Consider the following 22,563-nt stretch of genomic DNA (forward strand, 5'->3'; position numbering starts at 1 on the left):
TTGAACTCCTGACCTCGTGATCCACCCGCCTTGGCCTCCCAAAGTGCTGGGATTACAGGCATAAACCACCACGCCTGGCCCGTAGAGCTATATTCTATCAGGAATGTTAGTTTTCTAAGAACTTACGGTAGGGTATTTGAAAGCAGAATCTTTCTTGGACTTTAGGATACTAATGATATTTTTGCTCACAGTGTTTCTCCTCTCAAATTACTTACTTTCTTTTTTTTTTTTTGAGACAAAGTCTCATTCTGTTGCCCAGGCTGGAGTGCAGTGGCATAATCTTGGCTCACTGCAGTCTCCTCCTCCTGGGCTCAAGCGATTCTCCTGCCTCAGTCTCCTTAGTAGCTGGGATTACAGGCACACACCACTGCACCCAGCTAATTTTTATGTTTTTAGTAGAGACGGGGTTTCAGCATGTTGCCCAGGCTGATCTTGAACTCCTGACCTGAGGTGATCCACCCGCCTGACCCTTCCAAAATGTTGATGTGAGCCACCGTGCCTGGCCTCCTCAAATTACTTTCTAAGGACAGGCAGTTGGCTAGGAACTTGGAACATTTTCTCTTTCTTGGCTTTTGACTCATTTTGGAGAAAAGCTTGATGTTTTGTTTTTTGAGACAGGGTTGCCCAGGCTGGAGTGCAGTGGCAGGATTACGGCTCATTGCAGCCTTGACTTCCTGGGTTCAGTGATTCTCCCATTTCAGCCTTCCAGGTAGCTGGGACTATAGGGCACGCCACCATGCCCACATGACTTTTTTTTTCTTTTGTGTTTTTTATAGAAAAGGGGTTTCTCCTTGTTGCCCAGGCTGGTTTTGAACTTTTGGGCTCAAGCCATCCACCTGCCTCATCCTCGCAAAGTGCTGCGATTACAGGCGTGAGCTACCACGTCTGGCTGGTGTTTCTGATCAAGGTTTTATGGTGTACCATGGTTTTTATACTGAGTAATCTAAATCTTTTTTTTTTTTTCTTAAACCCAATCTTTTCTTTAATAAGAGGATCCAGATGTCATTTCACTTTTTAAAAGTACTTCTGTGAGAAAATACCAATCTATTTTTCAGTTTCCCAACTCACTGATAATTCATTTCTTCATTGCGTTACAAGATTATATATTATTAATAGATCAAAATAGTTCCTTAGAAATTCTTGTTTCCTTTTTGAGCTATTTTATTAAATATGGGTACTTCAAATTATACAGTGCTTTTATTTATTTATTCTTTTGAGATGGAGTCTAGCTCTGTTACCCAGACTGGAGTGCAGTAACACTATCTCGGCTTACTGCAATCTCCGCCTCCCTTGTCCAAGCGATTCTCCTGCCTCAGCTTCCCGAGTAGCTGGGACTATAGGCATGTGCCACCACACCCAGCCAATCTTTGTATTTTTAGTAGAGATAGTGTTTTGCCATGTTGGCCAGGCTGATCTCAGACTCCATGCAGTGCTTTTAATAATTCTTTCGTTTTTAAAAAATTTATTTGTTTGAGACGGGGTCTCACTGTGTCGCCCAGACTGGAGTGCAGTGTTGCGATCTTGGCTCACTATAACCCCAGCTTCCAGGGTAATTGGGACTACTACAGTCAGCTACCCTGGAAGAAAATATAAAACAATTTTTATACTTTTTTGGGGTAGAGATAGGATTTTACCATGTTACCCTAGTAACATGGTAGTCTTGAATTCCTGGACTCAAGCGATTTGCCTACCTCAGCCTCCCAAGGTGCTGCAATTACAGTTGTGAGCCACTGTGCCCAGCCTCTTTTAATAATTCTTTTGTTCTTTATTGTAAATTTTTTTTACAATATTTTTGTATTGTAAAAACCCAACTTATTTTTGATATTTTCTAGGAATATATTTTTTAGACCAGTGCTGTCTAATAGAAATATTTTTATTTTAAAATTTACAGCCATCATATTAAAAAGGAAATAAATAAAAGTAATTTTAATAGCTTTTTTTTGTCTCTTTTGTGAGACAGAGTCTCTTTCTGTTGCCCAGGCTGGAGTGCAGTGGCATGATCTCAGCTCACTGCAACCTCCACCTCCCAGGTTCATTGATTCTTCTATCTCAGCCTCCCAAGGAGCTGGGATTATAGGTGTGTACCACCACACCCAGCTAATTTTTCTATTTTAAGTAGAGACAGGGTTTCCCCATGTTGGCCAGGCTAGTCTTGAACTCCTGCCCTCAGATGATCTGCCCGCCTTGGTTTCCCAAAGTGCTGGGATTATAGGTGTGAGCCACTGTGCCCGGCCTTTAATAGCATATTTTATTTGACTTGATACATCCCAAAGTATTACATCAACATTCTATTAATATAAAAATTATTAATGAACTATTTTACATTCTTTTTCTTCTGTTTTGGTACTGTTGTTCAAAGCCGTTACGTAGTTTATACTTAACAGCACATCTCAGTTCAGAATGGCCACATTTCAAGTGGTCAGTAGTCACATGTGGCTACATGAGCCACCACACCTAGCCAATCAAAGACTTTTAAGCTTAAACAAAATCCTGTAATTATCTTACTTCATAATAAAACTTAAAAAAACAGCTACATTCAGGATTATATAAAGGAAACAGCTGAGTAATATTAAAAAAAAAAAAAGAAAAACAAATGTGACTCCTAAGGGTACAGAGCTTTTTGAGGGCAATGAAAGTATTCTAAAATTAGTGGTCATGGTTGTACAGCCTTGTGAACATATTAAAAACCTTTAATTGTATACTTTTAAAAAAATGGTTAATTGCCGTTTGCAGTGGCTCGTGCCTATAATTCCAGCACTTTGGGAGGCTGAGGCGGGGGGATCACCTGAGATCAGGAGTTCAAGACTAGCATGGCCAACATGGTGAAACCATATATCCACTGTGTTAGATAGCTAGGCTATAGGCCATTTGTCTGATGGTGGGTATGAGAAGTCAGGCTAATGACTGGGAAAGTATGGTCAAGGCAAAGTGATATAGGGGCTGGTGTTTGAAAGGTTACAGGGTGAGATATATGTAATCAGCAAAGAGCCAAAATAAATTGTCATATACTCGTGTTTGTGGCATTGAAAAAATATTTCCTACGTTAACTTGGATGACATTATCATTAGATATTATTGCCAAGGTTAGATTTTTCATTCATAAAATTTTAAATTATACTTAAATTTTTAATATGTTAAACAATAGTAAACTAAGATTTGCACATTTGACTTGACAAATTCGTTGCTCCAGAAACTTAGTAGGATTTGTATTGTATTTTTAACTAAGTCTAACAATAAAGAGAAAATAAAAATTCATGAGACTTTTTTTTTATATATATAGGTTTCTATGATCAGAGATATTCGAGAGAGGGAGATTCGGATCTATACAGATGCAGGCCGTATTTGTAGACCACTTCTGATTGTGGAAAAACAAAAGTTACTTTTGAAGAAGAGGCATATTGATCAATTGAAAGAGAGAGAATATAACAACTACAGGTAAAAACATGCAGTGGGAAAATGTGTGTATTCAAAAATTGAGATAGAATTTACTTAACATAAATTAACCGTTTTATTTTTATTTTTAATATTTTATTTAATTTTAATTTTTTTTTTTTTTTGACACAGCCTCAACTCTGTTGCCCATGCTGGAGTGCAGTGATCTGATCTTGGCTCACTGTAACCTTTGCCTCCTGGGTTCAAGCAATTCTCTGGTCTCAACCACCCTAGTAGCTGGGATTACAGGTGTGCACCACCAAACCCGGCTAATTTTTGTATTTTGGGTAGAGACAGCGTTTCGCCATGTTGGCCAGGCTGGTCTTGAACTCCTGGTCTCAGGTGTTCTCTTGCCTCAGCCTCCCAAAGTGCTGGGATTATAGGCATGAGCCACCATGTCCGGCAAGTTAACCATTTTAAAAAAGTATACAATTAGTGGTTTTTAGTATGTTTGCAAGGTTGTCCAACCATCACCACTATCTGATTTTAGAATACTTTTATTGCCCCCAGAAATCTCTGTACTCGTAGGAGTCACATTTGTTTTTCTTAACTTTTATTATGAAGCAAGAAAATTAATAGAATTCTGTTGAATCTTAAAAGTCTTTTGATTGACCAGGTGTGGTGGTTCATGCCTATGATCTCAGCACTTTGGGAGGTCAAGGTGGGAGGATTGCTTGAGGCCAGAAGTTCAAGACCAGTCTGGGCAATGTAGTGAGACTCCCATATCTACAAAAAATAAAAAGTTAGTCAGATGTGGTGGAACGCACCTGTGGTCTGGCTACTCAGGAGGCTGAGGCAGGAGGATTACTGGAGCCCAGGAGTAGTGAGCTTTGATTGTACCAGCCTGGGCAACAGAGCAAGACTCTGTCTCAAAAAAAAAGTGTTTGTGATATGTTAAAATCTATTAGTAGTAATAATGAGAAATAACCTATATAACCTAAATATAATACATTGCGTGTAATATGACATAATATGAATAATGTAAGAAATTTAGTAAAAAGATGAAGCTGTGTTAAATATTTTTTTTTTGCAATATGAGTGTATAGTTATGCTAATGTAAAAATAATTCAAACTATATATAATAAATCGAAAAAATTGCCCTCCAATTTATACTCTCTTCTTCACGAGTAAATACTGGTAACAGTTAGGTGTATATTCTACCAGTCCTTATTCTCCAGCAGCTTATCTTTTTCACTGTTAATCATGTAACTGTGCTGGTCAGTAAATATAAATATGGGAATACTTTTAAGTAGGAGGGATAGTTAAAATATTTTAGGAAATGGAAAATTGAGTGAATTCTTTTTTAGTTGGCAGGATCTTGTGGCCAGTGGGGTAGTGGAATATATTGATACTCTGGAAGAAGAAACAGTGATGCTTGCAATGACTCCAGATGATTTACAGGAGAAAGAAGTAGCTTATTGTTCCACATACACACACTGTGAGATTCATCCATCAATGATCCTTGGTGTCTGTGCGTCTATTATTCCCTTTCCTGATCATAACCAGGTTGGTATCACTTTTTGTCTACCTGTATGAGGAATTGGGAGAAGTAATAAAAATTGGAAGTAACTATATAATCTTATCTGGAGGGAAAAAGCCGTTTAATGAAAAGCTATGAACTCCTACAGAATCAGCATTTGATATACTTGCTGTTGTGTTTCAATTGATTATTCCAAATGGTTATTACTTACTGTTTTTGAAAAAAGGAATTTTACCAATCATATTTCTTTTGATTTATTGTCAGAGTCTTTTCCGTTAGTGATAGTAACTTTTTGTTGATTCTGCTTTTCATTTTTATGTTTAGTCCCCTAGAAACACATACCAGTCTGCTATGGGTAAGCAGGCTATGGGAGTTTACATCACCAACTTCCATGTTCGCATGGACACATTGGCCCATGTTCTCTATTATCCTCAAAAGCCACTTGTGACTACACGGTCCATGGAATATCTACGATTTAGAGAGCTGCCAGCAGGTATGGTCAGTTTTGCTGTAATTTATTTAAGATCCTGCCATGTTTAAGGCACTTTTCTGGGTGCTTGGGAGGATTTAAAAAAATATGACATACTGCCTGTTCTAATGGAATTTATAATATAGTGGGAAACATGAACATATAAAAAGGTAGGTATGTGGAAAGTGTTATGGTGGAGGTACAGAGTTCTTTGGAAGCACAGATTGATGGAAGTGATTAATTCCTGTTGGAAGTCTAGATCCAATTTCATGGAGAAGGTGGCATTTTAGATTGGAGCAAAATTGGTGAAGGGGTATTTGCATTTGAGAGGTGGTTTAAGCATGGGCCTAGATGGATAAAGACACGAGAAATGGGTACAGTTAGTCACGTCAGCTTAGTGTGGGTAGAGTGTAAATATATGGGAGTGAAAGCTTGGTCCCAGTATGGAGAGAGCCTGAAAAGGTTGAATTTCATTTCAAAAATGGAGACCCATCCAATCTTTTGGATCAGGGAAGTAATACAATTAGAAATTAGTTTTAGGAGAACCATCCTGACAGCGGCATAAAGGGCACTGTATTAGCAGGGAGATAATTTAGGGGTTTTTGCAGTAGTCTGAATGTGAAATGGCAGGGTCCTAAAGAAATGAAAAAGAATGGTGGGTAAGATGCCTTTTGAAATACACTTGATAGGACTTGGTGACTTGTTGAATGTAAAACAGGAAGAGAGGAATTGAAAATATTGCTGATGAGGCTGGGTGTAGTGGCTCACGCCTGTAATCCCAGCACTTTGGGAGGCTGAGGCAGGCGGATCATAAGGTCAGGAGTTCCAAGACCAGCCTGGCCAACATAGTGAATCCCTGTCTCTACTAAAAATACAAAAAAAATTAGCTGGACGTGGTGGTGGTGCCTGTAGTCCCAGCTCCTTGGGAGGCTAAGGCAGGAGGATCGCTTGAATCCAGGAGGCGGAGATTGCAGTGAACCAAGATAGCACCACTGCATTCCAGCCTGGGCAACACAGCGAGACTCTGTCTCAAAAAAAGAAATTATATATATATATATATATATATATATATATATATATATATATATGAGTTGGTGTTTGTGGCTTGGGTGATTGAAGAGAGCTGCTATTAATAGGTTTGGGAATAAGATTGGGAACATGTTAGAAGGGGAAAGAGGTTTTAGAGGTAAGACAATAATTCTGTGTTGGATATGTTGATTTTGAGTTAGTGTCTTAGTGTCAGAACACTAAGTCAGAACTTCCAACAGTGAGTTGCAAACATGATTTGAAAGAAAGTCTAAAGATGTAAAACTTTAAATATATTAATTATAATTATAGATTACTATGAAGTTGCCTAAGGAGAATTTAGAATGAGAAAAAGGTCAGAGGCAGACAATTTTAGACACCAGGAAGAGGAATCAGGAAAGAATATTTGAGAAGTAGCTGATAAGGAGGGGAATCCCGGGTTTGTAGGTGATTATCAGGAGATTACTGGACAGTAGGTAAAATGATGAAGAGAAATATGAAGGATATGAGTGTTGACTATTAAGGGAGATAGTAGAGTTCTTTGGTACTGTTGTTATTTTTTGTATTAAGACTTTTGGCTTTGAATGTGTTTGTTATTTGTTAATAGACTTTGTCTTTATTGTACTGTAATGGAGCTCTAACATTTTGATAGGAAATTCTTACAGGTTAAAATTATTTTCAGAATCCTCCACAAGGGGTTCCTCTTGTCTAGAAAAGCAAAATCTGTTAGGTTTTCCTCACAGTATGCACATATCTTGGGGCTGTGGTTGCAGTGCCATGTTTTCTCCAACATTTAGATAATACAATTTCTTTATGGCTAGAGAAGAAAATAAATATACTGAAAGCAAATGTTTCTGTGGTACTGGTATGATGCAAAGAGGCATGGCTGGCAGGGACTGCAGTTCTGTTAATTCCTGACTTCATCGTGGCATCTTTATTTAAAAATTTTTAAAATTATTTTTTGTAGAGATAGGATCTACTTTGTTGCCCAGGTTGGTCTCGAACTTCTGGGCTCAAGTGATTTTTTCCACCTCAGCCTCCCAAAATGCTGGGATTACAGATGTAAGCCACTACGGCCAGCCCATCATACCATCTTTAAAAAAAGTTTATTTTTAACATTTTACCACATTTGCTCTATTTTCTCCCTTTTTATTGCTCTTCCTGAGCCACATGAGAGTAAGTTGCAGGCATAAAGCTGTATCACTCTATAATTCTTCAGTATGTGTTTCCTGTGAACAAGGACCTTCTCTGCAGAGCAGCCATCAAAGTCAGGATAACATTGATATCCATGTAGTCAGCAGTCCCAATTCAAATTTTGCCAGTTGTCCTGGTGATATTTTTATTTTTTTGAAAAATCAACTTTTATTGTATTCAAACCTGATGATATCTTTTTTTTTTTTTTGAGACAGAGTCTTGCTCTGTTGCCCAGGCTGGAGTACAGTGGTGTAATCTTGGTTTATTGCAACCTCAGCCTCCCAGGTTCAGGTGATTCTCCTGCCTCACCCCCTGAGTAGCTGGGATTACAGTTGCATGCCACCATTTCTGGCTAATTTTTGTATTTTTAGTAGAGATGAGATTTCACCATGTTGGTCAGTCTGGTCTCGAACTCCTGACCTTGTGATCCACCCACCTTGTGGATGGATCCTCGCAAAGTGCTGGGATTACAGGTGTGAGCCACTGCGCCTGGCCTAAAGATATCTTTAATGGGTCTAGGAGCTAATCCAGAATTGTGCATTGCATTTAATTGCATTTTTCATTAGTTTCCTTAATCTAGAACAGTTTCTCAGTCTTTTCTTGTCTTTCATGACTTTGACATTTGTGATGAGTTCAGGAAACTTATTTTTGCATTGTATTTCAATTTAGGTTTGACTGTTGTTTCCTCATGAAGATATGTAGGTTCTGAATATCAAGTTATTTTATGGGTTCACCAAACAAAGTATTTTGGCCCAGCAACTAAGAATTTCATTGTGGTGGGGAAGATATGATACTTTCTTGTTGGCATAAGGAGAGGGGAATAGGATAGTACCAGTTTCAAACCTAAAATCAGAAATCAGGAGACAAAGAGCTAGGACTTGAGCCTATTGCTGATTAGTTTTGGGATCATGAGTAGGTTATTAATTCACTGCTGTGATTCATGAGAATAATAATGCTTATCTAGTTTATGGCACAGAGTTGCTGTGAGGATCATGAAACTTGGTTTGGGGAGGCAGTTTCTAAATAGGAAGTGACATATATGTATAATCACTCACTATAAGAATAGATACATTGGGAGTGACTGGTCTTAGGATTTGCTTGTATGAGACATTTAGCTATCAGAATAGTTGCCTCACAAATTGCTATTCCAGGAGGAGTAGACTTTGACAGTTACCATGATAACAGACACCCAAGCATTTATGGCAAATATGATTTAATTAAAGTTGATTTAAAGAAAGGACAGTTTTTTGTTTTCCAGGTGATGTTTTAATGTACGCTCTTAAATTCACTGCAGGCATCAACTCAATTGTGGCCATTGCATCATACACTGGATATAATCAGGAAGACTCTGTTATCATGAATCGTTCAGCTGTAGACCGCGGCTTCTTCAGGTTAGTATTTTGTAAATTTGTCAAAACACAGATACAGTGGAAACACTAGTTTTTTATTCAGAAAAAGTTTTAAAAATACAGTTTACACCCTACTCCAGAAAGCAGAAGGCCTGGTTGATGGTCACAAACAACTGAAGATGCTACTTCCTTGTATCTCTCACAGAATTTTCAAATGCTAATATTTTGAGCCTTTCTTTTGGTAAGGAAATATACATTTGCATTTAGATAATATAGAAATGTCCAAAGAAGAAATAAAAATAACTTAGAATACATAGATAACTACTGCGAAAATTATGGTATGTTTTCATTCTTTTTTTCCATTATGCTTCAGCTTGATTGTCTTATTGACAAACGGATCTCAGATTCATGGCATATAAAGATTGTTTTAAAAACTGAGACTTAAGAGGAGGGGATGGATTTTCCTTTTTCTGTGTAATTTCAAAGGATAGCACTAGAAGTCAGGGGATAGCTATTATGGCTTAATGTAAAAACTTTTTTTTTTTTTTGAGACGGAGTCTCACTCTGTTGCCAAGGCTGGAAAGCAGTGGTGCAATCTCGGCTCACTGCAATCTCCACCTCTCAGGTTTCAAGAGATTCTCCTGCCTCAGCTTCCCAAGTACCTGGGATTATAGGCATGTACCACCACACCCAGCTTTTTTTTTTTTTTTTTTTTTTGGTATTTTTAGTAGAGATAGGTTTTCACCATGTTGGCCATGCTGATCTCGAACTCCTGACTTCAGATGATCCACCCATCTTGGCCTCCCAAAGTGCCAGGATTACAGGTGTGAATCACCGTGCTTGGCCTGTGTAAAAACTTCTCACTGGAAGTGTTTGAGTAGAACCTCGGTGACCATTTTTCAGGGTTATGTAATAGATTCTTATGTTGTATAGGAGGTTGGGCTCATTGACCCTGGGTCTTTTCCATTTTGACATAAAATTCTAAGTAGTTGGCTGGGCGCGGTGGCTCAAGCCTGTAATCCCAGCACTTTGGGAGGCCGAGGTGGGTGGATCACGAGGTCAAGAGATCGAGACCATCCTGGTCAACATGGTGAAACCCCGTCTCTACTAAAAATACAAAAAATTAGCTGGGCATGGTGGTGTGTGCCTGTAATCCCAGCTACTCAGGAGGCTGAGGCAGGAGAATTGCCTGAACCCAGGAGGCGGAGGTTGCGGTGAGCCGAGATTGTGCCATTGCACTCCAGCCTGGGTAACATGAGTGAAACTCCGTCTCAAAAAAAAAAAAAAAAAAAAAAAAATTCTAAGTAGTTAAGGTTATGGGTTAGATGCTACATGTATAGCTCATGTGATAGTATTTAGAGTTTAACCCTTAATGCAGTTACTCTTGTCCCAGATTCATAGTTTAAATTGTCTCCCAAATTTTAATTAAATGAGAAATCGTTGGTATAGTCTCAGCCCTTTTGTTAAAAGAAAGTAGACTTTACCTTTAGAACCATGTGTTTTTAGGTCTGTATTCTATCGCTCATACAAAGAACAGGAGTCTAAAAAAGGATTTGATCAAGAAGAAGTTTTTGAGAAGCCTACACGTGAAACATGCCAGGGTAAGTGACACTAACATTTAAATTATGAACTCCAAAGTTAACTTACTGTGGTTTTCCTAAGTGATTTTGATGCATTGTGTCATTCTGTGCCCTGCCCCCATTCCCCCACCAATTTTTTTGTGCAATGGAAGTATGTTTTCATGTTATTCTTGAAGTTCACATCTAAGAAAATATGTGTGTTTGATAAAAGTCTTTGCACCTAGGAGTGAGCTTGCTATAAACCTTCCTTCCTGGTAGGCCCTGCATTGAGGAGGAAGTTTAGGAAATCAGAGAAGTCATGTAATTTCTGGGGACATACTTCATACCATCCCCCCTCCTTTCCAAATTATGGTGTGATCATAATATTTGTTCAGCTACATTTGTAAACATTTAAAAAATAACTAGTGAGAAGGGGTGATACCTAGCATTTGTTGTTTCTTCTAGAAAGCTCAAACTTTCAGACACTTAAAAACTGCTTATGCAGTGCGACGAATGGGATGTTCCAGGGAAATGCAATACCACCAGTAGCTTTGACACTGAATAGCATTGCATGAAGTAAAATGTATTTTGTTTTGATTGTTGGCATCTTCCTATTATTCCCCTTCCATTGGGTGGTTCTGTGTAGTAGTGAATTGATGTCCAGTGCAGTTAAGACTGAGTTAAGATGAAATCCACAATTTCTGTGGGAGGATGTGTGCAGAGGGCATCCATATTCTTTCTCTTTCTAATTTAAATTTTTTTCTCCTGTATCCACTGTTGGCAGAGATATTCTTTCTCTTGTAATATAGAAATGAGAAGGTGGCAAAAAACATATGCAAAGTCACTTGATAAATATCTGTCATGGAAGAATCTGCTTTCCCAATGCTTATTCCAGTGTTCTTTTTCTTCATAGCCTTTTTTTTTTTTCTGTGTTGACTGTGGTATTATGGAGTCAGAATAGTTTGTAATATTTGGAATAAGGGTATGATTCCATGAATCTAGACCATGTCAAGAGATTCCTGTAAGCTTCTCTCTGACTTGGAACTGATTCATGTATATGTTTTTTAATCTTTGTTGGGGATTAAGTGACATTCCATGTCTGTTTCCTCACAGGCATGAGGCATGCCATTTATGACAAGCTGGATGATGATGGTTTGATAGCTCCAGGGGTTCGTGTATCAGGAGATGATGTTATTATAGGCAAAACAGTCACCTTGCCTGAAAATGAAGACGAATTGGAGAGCACTAATAGACGCTATACCAAGAGAGACTGTAGCACTTTTCTCAGAACTAGTGAGACGGGCATTGTGGATCAGGTTATGGTAACTCTCAACCAGGAAGGATATAAATTTTGTAAAATAAGGGTGAGTACAACTTTGTTTATGTAGCTAGTTTTAGAAAGTAAACCACATCCACTTAACTAACTTATTTTTATATGAATTTAGGTACGCTCTGTTAGAATTCCACAGATTGGAGACAAATTTGCTAGTCGACATGGTCAAAAGGGTACTTGTGGTATTCAGTATAGACAAGAGGTGGGTATCTTCGATCTTCCTCACACCCAAACCACAGTTTTGTTAAACATTTTTTTAAAATCAAAATTTGCTTTAAGAACCCGAAGATGATAAAGGTTGAACTTTTGGATTTTATTTTATGAACTTACCGTGTTGAAACAGAATTTGGGATATACAGTAGTTCAGTTGGAAGGGGGTGTCAGTTCTAGTTTCATATATGTATCTTTAAGTCTCTTTTAAAACTTTTCTTTATAGGATATGCCTTTCACCTGTGAAGGTATCACCCCTGATATCATCATAAATCCCCATGCCATCCCCTCTCGTATGACTATTGGTCACTTAATTGAATGCCTTCAAGGGAAGGTAAGAGATGTTCTTCAAAAATAAAGATTCTAAGCTGATGTTTTTTCTAAAACTATTGTAGGTGATTTCTCTCAAATTTGAGCCAGTTGAGATTTCTCTCAACTTTGTAAAAAGCTAGTGTGAGACTTATTTTTCTGTTTTCAAATTGGTTATGATTCTGCCATTTTTTTTTGGCAATTTGCAAAGTTACAGACAAGTCAGAATTTTTGTGAGATATACACCATCCAACTAGTACTTACATATGTGGTTATCCTTATGACTGGTTCTTTTCTATAGATGAAGAGTTAATTTGTTGATGGTTAGTTCAGTATGAAACTTTATAGTTCCATTATCAACTCTGTATGCAGTGGAGGTTTTCTGTTATTAAAGATTCTTTTAAGGTAAAGTGATAATGGCCTAGCATATGGATGGCTTAGTTTTAGGGCATTAAAATGTCATCTTCCTTGAGCCATCTGAAGTACTGGATTAATTTCTATTTGAAGACTTATAATTGAGTTTTGAGATTTTCTTCTTCAGGCAAGTTCATTTGTTGTAAATATTTTGTGTAAGATAATAAAATGAACCTTAATATATCACAGCTTTCCATAGCATGAATTTTGAGTTCAAAATGTTTGAATTTAAAAATACTTAAAATAATAAATACTTTCAAATTTTAAAAGTACTTTAAAGGCCGGGCGCAGTGGCTCATGCCTGTAATCCCAGCATTTTGGGAGGCCAAGGTGGGCGGATCACGAGATCAAGAAATTGAGACCATCTGGGCCAACATGGTGAACCCCGCCTCTACTAAAAATACAAAAATTAGCTGGGCGTGGTGGCATGTACCTGTAGTCCCAGCTACTCAGGAGGCTGAGGCAGGAGAATTGTTTGAACCCAGGAGGCGGAGGTTGCACTGAGCCAAGATCGCACCACTGTACTCCAGCCTGGCGATGGAGTGAGACTCTGTCTCAAAAAAATAGTGTTTAAAAAACATGTGAATGCATTTTTATTGATATATGACTTTTGGGGGAGACAGACTGAAGCAACATTTTAAAGAGTACTTTTATTTTTTTTTTATAAAAAAGGTATCAGCTAACAAGGGTGAAATTGGTGATGCTACTCCATTTAATGATGCTGTTAACGTGCAGAAGATTTCTAATCTTTTATCCGATTATGGCTATCATCTCAGAGGAAATGAGGTATATTTGCTCTTTTAGTAGTAATTTGTCACTTGTGTTTTTTGTATGTGTGTAGTTTTATTCGAAACGATATAACCTTTTGTTGAAGTATAATATGTGCACATATAGAAGTGTACAGCTTGATGAATTTTTACAAAGTAAACACAGCTGCATGATTAGAACAAAGATCTAAAAATAAAATTACCAGAACCTTTTTCAGTCACCACCTTCCCATTCCCACCCCAAGCTAACTACTCTCTTAATTGCTAACATTATAGATTAGTTCTGTCTGTTTCAACTTTTATATAAATGAAGCTACACAATATATATATGCACATATCTTCTTTGATGGTGTTTAATCTTTAGGTCTGTACATCAAAATCTGTGTTTGTTGCAGGTCCTGTACAATGGGTTCACCGGTCGAAAAATCACATCACAAATATTTATTGGTCCCACTTATTACCAGCGTTTGAAGCATATGGTGGATGATAAGATTCACTCTCGTGCTAGGGGACCTATTCAGATCCTCAATAGACAGCCCATGGAGGGTAGATCTCGGTAAGAGCTGTATCATCATCATTATTAACCTTTTATTATGAACAGTGTCAGCACACCAAAATGGAGATAGTAGGATAATGAATGCCCATGTGCCTGTCACCCCATTTAGTAGTTATCAACTGTGGCCAGTCTTGTTGCATTCATCTCTGTCCCTCTAACCTTTGATTTTATCATCATGTTTTAAAGGTAAGAGTCTCACTGTCACCTGGGCTGGAGTGCAGTGGTATGACCATCGCTCCCTGCAGCCTTGAACTGGGCACAAGCAATGCTCCCACCTTAGCCTCCCAAGTAACTAGTACTACAGGCATGTGCCCCTACACCTTTTAAAAAAAAAAAATTTTTTTTGTAGAGGCCAAGCACAGTGGTTCATGTCTGTAATCCCAGCACTTTGGGAGCCTGAGGCAGGTGGATCACCTGAGGTCAGGAGTCTGAGACTAGCCTGGCCGACATGGCGAAACACCGTCTCTACTAAAAGTACAAAAAATTAGCCAGGCGTAGTGGCACATGCCTGTAATCCTAACTACTCAGGAGGCTGAGGCACGAGAATTGCTTGAACCTGGGAGGCGGAGGTTGCAGTGAGCCGAGATTGCACCACTGCCGTCCATCCTGGGCCATAGAACGATTTTTTGTCTCAAAACAAAAAAATTTTTGTAGAGACAGGGGGGTCTCACTGTGTTGCCCAAGCTGGACTCGAACTCCTGGCCACACTCCTCCATCCTCAGCCTTTCAAAGTATTGGAATTACAGGCGTGAACCACTGTGCCTAGCCCTCTTGATTATTTTTAAGCAAAGCCCAGACATCATATAATTTCTCCTATGAATGTTTCAGTGTATATCTTAAAAGAATGGTTCTCAAATCTCTTGATCCCAGGATCCCAAAATGCTTTTATGTGAGTTGTGTTTATTGATAATTATCATATTAGAAGTTAAAGCTGAGATTTTAAATTCATTATTTTACGAACACCAACAAGCTTATTACATGCTAACGTAAGTAAAATGTTTCTTCTGGGCGTGGTGCCTCACAACTGTAATCTCAGCTACTCAGGAGGCTGAGGTGGGAGAACTGCTTGAACCCAGGCGACAGAGGTTGTTATGAGCCGTTATCATGCCACTGCACTCCAGCCTGGGTGACAGAGCGAGACTTCATCTCAATTGAAAATCGTGTTTAATGAAAAATGTCTATTTTTCCAGATAAATTCAGTGACAGTAACAACATTGGTTTACATTTTTGTGAATCTCTCTAATGACATGGCTTGCTAGAAGACAGCTGGATTCTTCCATCATCTTCTGCATTCATTCCATTGTAGTATTTTTTTTTTTTTTTTTAATATTTAAATATATGAGGAAACTCAGATTTCATGCAGATAAGTGGTTGGAAAGAGAGGACTATGTTGATTTTTCAGGTAATTGTGGATTTTTCTTTTCTGTTTTCTTTTTTTCTTTTTTTTTTTTTGAGAGTCTTGCTCTGTCACCCAGGCTGGAGTGCTATGGTGCGATCTTGGCTCACTGCAACTTCTGTCTCCCAAGTTCAAGGATTCTTGTGCCTCAGCCTTCTGAGTAGTTGGGATTACAGGCGGGCACCACCATGCCTGGCTAATTTTTTTGTAGAGACAGAGTTTCACCATGTTGCCCAGGCTGGTCTCGAACTCTTGACCTCAAGTGATCCACCCACCTCAGCCTCCCAAAGTGCTGGGATTACAGGCATGAGCCACCGCGCCTGGCCCTTTTTTTTCGGAGACAGGTTCACTCCTGTTCCCTGGGCTGGAGTGTGGTGGCACAGTCACAGTTCACTGCAGCCTCAGGTGATCCTCCTGCCTCAGCCTCAAGTAGCTGGGACTACAGGTACATGCCACCATGCCCAGCTAATTTTTTATATTTTTTATTAGAGATGGGGTTTCACCATGTTTACCAGCTGTTTTCAAACTCCTGACCTCAAGCGATCCGCGCGTCTGCGCCGTGGCCTCCTAAAATGCTGACATAATTTCATTCAGGCGTGAGCCAAGGCACTTGGCCTATGGATATTTTTTTTGATGCTACACCAAAACAATAAGTTGTAGTTTCTCAAAGGTTGGTTTCGATGTAGAAACTGAAACCATGTGAATGAACCTTCTGTATTTCTTATGCTTAAAGTTCATTAGTTTGTCTTGTACTTCACATGTATCTTTTACACATGCATATTTTGTAGCATCCTAATTGGTCATTTGGAAAGTATTGGTTTGCTGAGTTATGTAGATTTTCAAATGTTGACACATTTCATTATAATTAAAATTGCATTTGTTAAAATCACTACTGATGTCATTAGAAAAACATTTAAATATATCAGGAAGCTATCAAGCCCATAGTGGTGCATAGAAGTTTTCTAAAGCTCTGATTTTTGCTTGAAGCTCAAAATTTTCATCATTTTCAACAAATACTCACAATTATTTTCCTTGGAGTAAAAGACTTACTTTGTTTGTTTGCTTTCATTTCTTCTTGTTCATTTCTTTGTCAAATATCTACAGCAATATCAACTTAATTCTAAGTTTGAATTAACATGATGGGCGTTAAGATAGTTGGTGTCAGCTGGCTATTCAAGTAAAAAAGATATTCCATGATAAAAGGGACTAGTTCAGAATCATGCAAGTGCTTTTGTTCAAGACAGTCATCTTCACTATACAGAACTGCTCATGAAATGTTCCATTTTATTTTATTTTTTATACAGAGACCAGGTCTTACTATGATGCTCAGGCTGGTCTTGAACTCCTGGGTTCAGTCCATCCTCTCACTTGGCCTCCCAAAGTGCTGGGATTATAGGTGTGAGCCATCATGCCTGATTGAGGACTTTAATTTTTCTTTTTTTTATATGGAACGCTTCACGAGTTTGCGTGTCATCCTTGCACAGGGGCCATGCTAATCTTCTCTGTAATCGTTCCAATTTTTAGTATATGTGCTGCTGAAGCGAGCACGAGGACTTTTCATTTTTCAAAAGTCACAGGATATGAAAGAGATGTATACTCAAGGGTCAAGGTTAATACTGTACAACTATTTATTTTCACTGCTTCATTAAGGACATTTTTAAGTAAAACTGGCTTTTCTCCCCTTGACTTGAATGGAGAATATGACTGCTGTAACATTTGGTTCTACTACCTTGATTTCTGCCAAGGTGCCAGCAGTTTTATTTACATTTCCACCATCAGTGCAAATGTAAATACAGTGAAAGAAGCAAATACATGTTGTATTACTTTTAAAAACAGCCTTGACCCTCTGGAGATCCATAGACCACACTCAGAACCTCTGCCCTAAAAAATGAGGACATTAAACCTAACCACAGTACCTCCTTACCTCCTTAATATTAAATGTCCAGGTTTACATTTCCCTGATTATCACATAAGTTTTTTAAAGGTTTGTGGTTTTAATCAGTATACAAATAAGGTCCATGCTTTGTGATTGATTGATTGATACATCTCTTAAGTCCATTATTGAATTCACTGGTTGCCCTCCGACCTTTTTTTCCTTTGTAATTTGTTTGTTGAAGACACTGGACTGTGTCTGGGGCTTCAGACTGAATTGTGCTGATTGTATCTCAAGTGCTCTGCATTGCTGTTTTTTTTTTTTTTTTTTGTTAATAGTTAGATCTTGAAGCTTGAGATTTAGGGTTTGAGTTTTTCAGCAGTAATACTTCATAGGTGGTATTCTACATTTCCAGTATCTCCTTGCCTTTCTTTTTATGATTTTATCAGCTATTAATGATCACTGCTTGAAGACCTTAATTAAATAGGGATTACAAACTGATGCGATTCTATTTTTTCTCATTCCTTTTTCAGTTTTTAGCCAGACTACTTCTAAAACTTTGTTTCCTCAACTGTTTGGTTACCTAGTGACATAGTTCCTATAGTAAGGGCAGGAATAAATGCTTGATTCTCTTTACCGGTTTTCAGAATAATGAGTTCATTGTTTAATGATCCAAATCATTGGTCCACAGTTTACCCATGATTTGTTTTGGTGGAATATCATTATAAACCCATTGGTATTACTTTATATATTTAGGATATTAAGTATGTTAAGAAAGCCATCACCATCTATTTGCCTGGCAAATAATGAATTTCACTTCTTGCGTTGGGGAAACCTGTTATTTACCTGTTCTTTCCGTTACTTCTGCCAACATGTATTTATGATTTCAAGGGTTTGAGTTAGAAAGTTAAATGATAGCATGATGAGCCTCCACTCTGTGCTTTATGCTTCATTGTATCTTATAAGGAAAATTAAGAATCTATTGTGTCTACTGCATTTGGGGAAACTTCTTTATTTTTATTTTTTTAAAAAATAGAGATGGGGTCTCACCATGTTGCCCAGGCTGATCTTGAACTCCTGGGCTCAAGAGATCCACCCAGCTCCGCTTTCCAAAGTGCTGGGATTACAGGCGTGAGCCACTTTGTTTAGCCCATTTGAGGACCTTCTAATACACATCAAATAGTTGGTAGATTTCTCCTCTACCAGGGTTTAGGGTATAAAAATTAGAGCCTAGTTTTCCTTCTTTGCAAATATTATTCTTTACCTTTGCCATTATTCAAGGCAGTGTTTATAATAAAAAATAAGTATAAAGTGATATTTTTTTTCTCTTAACAGTGATGGTGGTCTGCGTTTTGGAGAAATGGAACGAGATTGCCAGATTGCCCATGGAGCAGCCCAGTTTTTAAGGGAAAGATTGTTTGAGGCATCGGATCCATATCAGGTTCATGTTTGCAACCTTTGTGGAATAATGGCGATTGCCAACACCAGGACCCATACATACGAATGCAGGGGCTGCCGCAATAAAACCCAGGTGGGCATAGACTTTACTGGCAGTTGATAATTGTTTAGAGGAAACTATTGTTGGTCTGATTATCCAGGCAGATTTAGTGTGGTAGAACAGATCAGCATTTTCACGATTTTGATAGCATGCCTCTCTAAGATTTCTAGTTCTAAATAAGAAAAAAATAATTTGATGTTTCTAAAAACCAGTTTAGGTTTTAGTGTGGTAATTTCTTTAAGCTATTCATCTTTTGGAAATAATAAGACTTTGTACAAGGGATTTTAAACAATGAGTTTTTAAAAACCTTTTAGTTGAGGTGGGTGAATATAAATTGTGTCTGGCAGGAAGGGTAAAATACCAAAGCATACTAGGAGAAAGAACCATGGTAAGCCGAGGTAGCAAAATGCGTGTTCTCAGCTCCACTCATTTACTCACTATCTGCAGTACCAGATCTTTGCCTTTCTGGGGTAGAGAAGTGGGGTGACTTCAATACAGTTCTGCTGATTACTATTTGTTTTTTCTTTTCAGATTTCTTTGGTGCGAATGCCTTATGCATGCAAACTATTGTTTCAGGAACTTATGTCTATGAGTATTGCACCACGAATGATGAGCGTGTAGCTATTTTACAAGACTCAACAAGGTACTTAAAATATCTTGGTGTCTTGTTTCTATTGTGTGGCTTTTAAAAAGTGACAAATAAATATGTACTGTGTTGTGATAAAAAGTATTTTATTTGTTTAATGATACGCATGCTTTTCTTTTGTAAATATATAATAAATTTTTGTAGATAGTCTTGATGTGTGATCTTTATTTTGTATCTCTCTATGTAAAACCAGTGAATATATAACTAAAGTGTTAGTGGATTGGAGTAAAAGAAACTTATTAGGCAAGAACAGGTATTGTAATTACCCATGACTACTTTTAACCATGCAGACTAATATATTCTGGAGGTTTATGGCTCGGCACCTTCACCTGTTTAAAAAAAGAAAAAGATAAAAATTAGTTACATCTAGGTATGTGGCTGACTTTCGAATTGTCAGGTAGTTAAGTGTTTCCAAATAAATGAAGACGTTAAAATGTGGGGAAAAGAAGATATGAGTAATTGTATAAATGACATGCCAGAGTGCTCTGTGGAACTTGAGTTACATGATTTTAGCTATGAAAGGCAATTTTGCCGTACTGGTTGATGCATCAAAGGTACATCTTACTACAGAACTGGAAGAGCACATTTCACAAATGACCAAGTTGAGATTCAGAGAGGTTAAAGACTTCCCTTTGTAGTCCAGATCTCCTTCAAAATGTAAAGTGGAGGAATAATTAGTAGCAGAGCTAAGACTCAAACGCATGGCTTGACCCTTAGCTACTGCTCTGTTTCATCGCCTGGCATTATACATTATGGCTGAAGAGAATCTGACCAAATACTTCTTTACTTAATATTTCTTTTCATATCACAGCTGAGTGATCTGCACAGTGGAATGGTTTGACACATGCTGACAGTCAATTTTGTTCTGTCTAAGGGAAAGCCAATTCAGACATCGGTTTCATAGAACTATATAAATGTAAAGTAGCATTGCTATGACACTTAGGAAGGTTTCTTCAGAGGAAGCTTTTTGGAAGTGAAGGAAGGGGAGGCAGAACAGAATTGGGTATTTGCCAATATACTCTCCTTTCTTTTAAAAACTAAAAGTGAAGGACAAGAATTGCCCACAATCATTTTCTTGTAAATGGGAATTTAATATAATAGTCACAACGCAAAGGGAAAATGCCAAGTAGATAGGTAGAAAGTTATGGGAAACATAAGCCATTCCCAGCAAGTTTGAGTTTTGACTCTTACATGTTAGATAAGGTAAAAGCATGTAAGTCATAATAATGACATTCAGTCACCCGTCCAGATAATCTTTTGGAGTCTCATACTCTGCATTTTAATAGCATACTTAATGCCCTTAGGGGTTCCTGACTACAGAATTTCATTAATAACTATGATAGTTTCATACTTGGTTCTGTTCCTTGCTAAGCAAATGTACTAGTCATTTTTAAATGGCTGTGAGATTTATTGCATACCTTTTTTCACTGGTATTTCATGTAAGGCATCAACTACTGTAATTTTTGCTGATGCTGAAGCCTGTCCTTGGGAATTGGATGCATGGCACTCATATTCTCCAGCGTCTTCCTTACTTAGAGGAGATACCTGTGAAAGAAAAAGGATCTAGTATTCCTCTGTGGTTGTCTTCTCTTTTTTCAGTGGTTCCAATTAGGTCATTATTTTATAAATTTCCTAAGATGACCAGGGGATTCATAGCAAAGGTACTGCCCGAAGTAGTGCAGGTCCTGTGCTAGGAGACTTCGATAGCTACCATATTTGGTATGCCGAGAGGATTCATCTGAGGAAACGTCAGGGACAACTTCTGATTGCATAGGTTAAAAACTGGATAGGTGCACGCGGTTTGAAGGCAGCCTTGATAGGGTATATGATCAAAGTATTCTCCATGAGCTTCAAGGGTCAAGTAAGTAAGGTATTAATCGATAATCAGTTAAACAATGCTTGGGCCACGTAGCTGTGTGTGAGGATTTTGCTTTGTGCTCTTAGGAAAAAATAATTAGCTCTCGTTAATTCATTGGTTGTTTTCAAAACATGCAATAAAGCACTTTTCCTTTAATTTCTCTGAAGAGGAGCCGTGCTCTGTGGAACTGTAATTTTAGCTGTGAAAGGCAATTTTGCCATATTGGTTGATGCATGCTAGGGCTATGCCAAAGAGATGTGGAAGAGCAGGCACCTCTGCCAGATGTGCTTGTGTCTAATCCTAAATGAAACTCGTCCTAGCTCTTGGTACTGGTACTCACCAGCACCCAGCCAGTTACTTCATGCTTTTCTGGGCCACCCCGGGTCTGAATGGCCAGGTTGTCCCGGTCACCAGGCAGGAGTTCTGTCCTTTGAACTCCATAGTGACCCCTTTTTACCTGCAAAAACAAAAGGAGAGAGTAATACTCAGTTTTGTACACCAGATCATCTACTTGGAAGTGGTCACATCCCTACAATTGCATATGGTGTACGTCAGACTTTCTAATAGATTAAACCCAGCAATTTACTCAACTATTTCCCTTTCCTGAATACTTGTAAAATATAGATCCTCTTTTAAATTTCTTCCTGCCAGTTTCCTGCTAAGCTTACATGTTTTAAACTAATGTATTTTTTCTGCATGTCTGGGGAATATACACGGTCATAATTTCCTGCTACTGGCCACCACCGTCATCACTCACTCATACTCTTGGAAATTCTGCTTCTCAGTGCCAGGCCTTTTGCCTGTCATGCCATGTTCAACTGATGAACTGTCACCCAGTACTAGGTTTGATGCTTGGGACATTGGGGCTCTTCCTGCAAAGCAGGAAATGGAAAATAGTAGGCTGAGCCCAAAGCCAATACCATTACTTTGTTCTTAGGGCTAAGAATTAATCAAATGCTTTACTGAAGACCTAAGATCAAAAACACCTAACAAAGGAGTTTGAGAAAACCCCGTCTCTACTAAAATCACAAAATTATCCAGGTGTGTTGGTGCGTGCTTGTAGTCCCAGCTACTCGGGAGGCTGAGGCGGGAGAATCGCTTGAACCTGGGAGGTGGAGGTTACAGTGAGCTGAGATTGTGCCACTGCACTCCAGCCTGGGCAACAGACTGAGACTCCCTCTCAAAAAAAAAAAAA

At 38.3% G+C, this 22,563-nt stretch overlaps 2 protein-coding genes and 1 non-coding gene across 5 annotated transcripts in view; 1 reads left to right on the forward strand and 2 right to left on the reverse strand.

Annotated features, from left to right (window-relative positions):
- Nucleotides 1-19,660, forward strand: part of POLR2B (RNA polymerase II subunit B) — a 55,179-nt gene extending 35,519 nt beyond the window's left edge. For 2 of the 3 annotated variants that reach the window (XM_032274314.1, XM_032274315.1), the window contains 12 exons: nt 3,280-3,434; nt 4,739-4,937; nt 5,236-5,404; nt 8,895-8,991; nt 10,456-10,550; nt 11,622-11,872; nt 11,954-12,043; nt 12,278-12,385; nt 13,447-13,560; nt 13,937-14,097; nt 18,702-18,897; nt 19,396-19,660. In XM_032274314.1, the coding sequence (XP_032130205.1) occupies nt 3,280-3,434; nt 4,739-4,937; nt 5,236-5,404; nt 8,895-8,991; nt 10,456-10,550; nt 11,622-11,872; nt 11,954-12,043; nt 12,278-12,385; nt 13,447-13,560; nt 13,937-14,097; nt 18,702-18,897; nt 19,396-19,485 (1,725 nt within the window). In that variant the 3' untranslated portion in view covers nt 19,486-19,660. Of the gene's footprint in view, nt 1-3,279; nt 3,435-4,738; nt 4,938-5,235; nt 5,405-8,894; nt 8,992-10,455; nt 10,551-11,621; nt 11,873-11,953; nt 12,094-12,246; nt 12,386-13,446; nt 13,561-13,936; nt 14,098-18,701; nt 18,898-19,395 lie in introns of those variants that run through there. The other variant, XM_032274316.1, reaches the window with a different exon arrangement.
- Nucleotides 16,933-17,041, reverse strand: LOC116548889. The gene has a single exon (XR_004267600.1). It is a non-coding gene; the product is annotated as a U6 spliceosomal RNA (small nuclear RNA).
- IGFBP7 (insulin like growth factor binding protein 7) overlaps nt 19,578-22,563 on the reverse strand; it is an 86,539-nt gene continuing 83,553 nt past the window's right edge. Inside the window, exons 3-5 of the mRNA XM_032274317.1 lie at nt 21,709-21,825; nt 20,929-21,055; nt 19,578-19,839 (exon numbers count right to left, since the gene is read on the reverse strand). Coding sequence (XP_032130208.1) covers nt 19,820-19,839; nt 20,929-21,055; nt 21,709-21,825 — 264 coding nt within the window. The 3' untranslated portion in view covers nt 19,578-19,819. The remainder of the gene's footprint in view (nt 19,840-20,928; nt 21,056-21,708; nt 21,826-22,563) is intronic.

The sequence above is a fragment of the Sapajus apella genome, unplaced genomic scaffold, assembly GCF_009761245.1.
Source record: "Sapajus apella isolate SASKATOON/1434 unplaced genomic scaffold, GSC_monkey_1.0 scaffold5, whole genome shotgun sequence".
NCBI lineage: Eukaryota > Metazoa > Chordata > Mammalia > Primates > Cebidae > Sapajus > Sapajus apella.